Source organism: Kogia breviceps, chromosome 2, assembly GCF_026419965.1.
Source record: "Kogia breviceps isolate mKogBre1 chromosome 2, mKogBre1 haplotype 1, whole genome shotgun sequence".
NCBI classification, from domain to species: Eukaryota; Metazoa; Chordata; class Mammalia; order Artiodactyla; family Physeteridae; genus Kogia; species Kogia breviceps.
Window position 1 is genome coordinate 140191927 of NC_081311.1, and position 3517 is coordinate 140195443.

Sequence of the window (3517 nt, forward strand, 5' to 3'; positions counted from 1 at the left end):
TAGCATCTCTGTGGGTTTCAGTAGGGCTTAATAGCGGTCAGCTTGCCTGCTCCGAGAGAGAAGAGCAAGACACCAAACATTTCCCCCTCGAGTTGCTCTTGGTGTCCCGCCAAGCTTAGCTTTGGGGGTAAGCGTGGCCCGGGTGTTTTTCGCAGGCTATTTGCAAAAGTTGTGGCCCGAGAACTTCCAAGTCGCCAGCAGGAACGTCGCAAGAGAGGCGGGCAGCCTTGGAGCGTGCGCGCCACCCACCGCCGCCCTGGGCGGCCACCCGGCCCCGCCCCGGGTCCCAGGGCTGTTCACCGCTCCGCGTCGGCTGGGCTGGGGGAGGAAGGGGGAGCACCAGGCGGGCGGGGCGCGGGGCGTCCCACGTTCAGCCCCGGGAATTCCCTCGGATCCAAAGTGTGCTCGGGTTGACGACGTGCGGGCCGGTGCCTGTGCTGTCCGGGTGCTGGGTGTGTAAGTACGGGGAACCGAGAGGAGAGAATTACCCTCATCTTCGTCTCCAAGTCCCGCTCCTGGAAGCCGAAGGCAGATTTCTCTGGAGATAGCAAAGATACTTTGTCACTTTGGGCGCTGCCTTGGCGCAAATCTTTAATTGCAAGGGAGCGGGGGTGGGGGAAGAGGGGGATAGAGTGTCTCAAGCAACCCAAGCGCGGGTCTCCAGGCGGCAAGGCCCCCTTTGATCAGGAAAATCCAATTATTTGTGTATATACATTTCCCACATAGTGATTACTTCATTAATTGTCCCGCCTTTATCTCCTCCCTTCCCATCCCCCCTAATAATCAGTTCTTTTATCCAGACCAACAAACACACCATAGGAGCTTTGTGGATTCAAAGGATTTGCTTTCGCTTCTGAAAGAGCCGCTATTCTTTGATGATTGGGTAGCGGCAAACTTCAAAGCCATAAATCTTTCCTCTGACTGGCTGGCGGCCCAGCAAAGTCCTTATCAAATTCTTGGAGGTGAGCCTGAAGCGCTCAGACCGCTCGCGGGGCGAGCGAGCGGGTTGCAGCGAGGGGCGCGGGCGGGGAGGGCCCCGGCGCGCAGAGAGGGCGCCCGGGAGGGACGCTAAGGCGGCCCTTCGACCTCGCCTTCGTGTCTCCATGCCTCAGCAGCGCCCTGCTCCTCAGCCAACGACCCGCAAGCCATAGCCATGGCCGCCGTGGCCGTCCTCCGGAACGACTCGCTGCAGGCCTTCCTCCAGGTCAGGGCTGGGCTCGGAGGGGGCGAGGGAAAGGTGGGAAGGGTCATGTCTGGATCTTTCCTGAATCTTTCCTGATATTCTGTGCACCCTGAATTTCAAAGGGAATCCCGCTCGGTGGATGCCAATGGAGTGAGACCTAGGGGTGCCCACACCAACTTCACACTGAACCCCGGTGTCAAGAGTGTGGCCTTTGGGGGTGGGACGCGCGTATCCGGGGGTTGTTCGGAGGTGCGCGTCTGTATGAGAACCGGTCCCAGCTCACCCCGCTGGGCCTTCCTGGAGCGGGCGGAGGAGGAGCGCGAGAGTAGCGTGGAAATGAGAGCTTAAAAGATGCGAGGGAAGGCGGATGGGCAGCCGGGCTGTGGGTGTTTCCAGACCCTTTCTGGCCGCGGAGCCGGGAGTGGCCCTTCGGATCACTGTCCCCTCCCACTGTGTGCCTGCCTTCCTCTGAGGCTAGATGGCGTCTCTTTGCACCAAGTCGTTTCACAGGAAGCGCTCCCGCGCTCCGCGTCCAGGTAGCGCAAGCACCAAAAGTTTCCCGGGACTGGTGGGTGCGTGCGTGGTGTGCGGTGGCAGGGGAGTGACACCCGGGACGGGGGAGGGGCGGCGGTATAATAGGCGGCGTGGGTGTGGCGGGCCGGCCCGGAGACCGCGCTTGGAGCGCTAACCTTTTGTCTCTTCGCCCTCCCCTGCCGCCGCCTATGCAGGACCGCACCCCTAGCGCCTCCCCGGACCTGGGCAAGCATTCGCCCCTGGCGCTGCTAGCCGCCACCTGTAGCCGGATCGGCCAGCCGGGCGCTACGGCGCCCCCGGACTTCCTGCAGGTGTCGTACGACCCCGCGCTGGGCTCGCCCTCCAGGCTCTTTCACCCTTGGACCGCCGACATGCCGGCGCACTCGCCCGGCGCGCTGCCATCCCCGCACCCCAGCCTGGGGCTGACGCCGCAGAAAACGCACCTGCAGCCGTCCTTCGGGGCGGCACATGAGCTGCCGCTTACACCCCCTGCAGACCCCTCGTACCCCTACGAGTTCTCACCAGTGAAGATGCTGCCCTCGAGCATGGCGGCGCTGCCCGCCAGCTGCGCGCCCGCCTACGTGCCCTACGCGGCCCAGGCCGCGCTGCCGCCCGGCTACTCCAACTTGCTGCCGCCGCCCCCGCCGCCTCCGCCGCCCACGTGCCGCCAGCTGTCCCCCAACTCGGCTCCCGACGACCTCCCGTGGTGGAGTATCCCGCAGGCCGGCACCGGTCCGGGAACCTCGGGGGTTCCGGGGGGCAGCCTCTCCGGCGCCTGTGCAGGGGGGCCCCACGCGCCCCGCTTCCCGGCCTCAGCGGCCGCCGCTGCCGCCGCCGCCGCCGCCGCGCTGCAGCGGGGCCTGGTGTTGGGCCCGTCGGACTTCGCGCAATACCAGAGCCAGATCGCTGCGCTGCTGCAAACCAAGGCCCCCCTGGCGGCCACGGCCAGGAGGTGCCGTCGCTGCCGCTGCCCCAACTGCCAGGCGGCGGGCGGCGCCCCGGAGGCAGAGCCGGGCAAGAAGAAGCAGCACGTGTGCCACGTGCCAGGCTGCGGCAAGGTGTACGGCAAGACGTCGCACCTGAAGGCGCACCTGCGCTGGCACACGGGCGAGCGGCCCTTCGTGTGCAACTGGCTCTTCTGCGGCAAGAGCTTCACGCGCTCGGACGAGCTGCAGCGGCACCTGCGGACTCACACGGGCGAGAAGCGCTTCGCCTGTCCGGAGTGCGGCAAGCGCTTCATGCGCAGCGACCACCTCGCCAAGCACGTGAAGACGCACCAGAATAAGAAGCTCAAAGTTGCTGAGGCCGGAGTCAAGCGGGAGGACCCGCGGGACCTGTAAGCCCACCCGGGGGCGACCCGGTGCCTCTCCCACCTCGGGCTCCCTACCCAGCACCTCTTCGGAGAGGTTCCGGGGGCCTGTGGGCAGCCGGCCGAGAGGAGACCCAACAGAGGCACTTACTTGCCCCTTCCTGCTTGTCCACCTCCCAAAAGCGACGCCAGGCCTCCAGCTCCCTGGCCGGCCTGCGGACAGGGACCGTGTGCCCAGGAAGAGCAGGGGAGGTAGGGTTGAGAGCTCTGCGTCGCGAAAGAGCAGTTTCAGGCTCTGAACCATTCCCACCATCTGGGAGACCTACAGTTTGGTGGGGGGGATTACCCTGGACTGACCTTTGTATATAGGAAACGCTGCTGAAATCAAAGCGGAAGAACCTTGAGAGATTTGAAATAGTGCTGGGTTTTTTGCTAGGACTGGGCCGGGCTTTGTACAGGTTATTTAATAGCTTTCTTAAAGAAGAATTATA

At 64.3% G+C, this 3517-nt stretch overlaps 1 protein-coding gene across 1 annotated transcript; it reads left to right on the forward strand.

The window, feature by feature from the left end:
• The first annotated feature begins 1119 nt into the window (after window positions 1–1119).
• SP5 (Sp5 transcription factor) lies at window positions 1120–3057 on the forward strand. The gene is made up of 2 exons (XM_059053554.2): window positions 1120–1204; window positions 1912–3057. Exons 1-2 carry the CDS (start codon window positions 1154–1156, stop codon window positions 3055–3057), a joined length of 1197 nt encoding a protein of 398 aa, XP_058909537.1. The 5' UTR covers window positions 1120–1153.
• Window positions 3058–3517: the final 460 nt, after the last annotated feature.

Excerpts from the sequence above, each read along its gene's own strand:
- SP5 (XM_059053554.2), top strand. The coding sequence starts at position 1,154 with ATGGCCGCCGTGGCCGTCCTCCGGAACGACTCGCTGCAGGCCTTCCTC. Across the intron at positions 1,205-1,911 it reads CGCTGCAGGCCTTCCTCCAG|GACCGCACCCCTAGCGCCTC; the intron begins GTCAGGGCTGGG and ends CCGCCTATGCAG.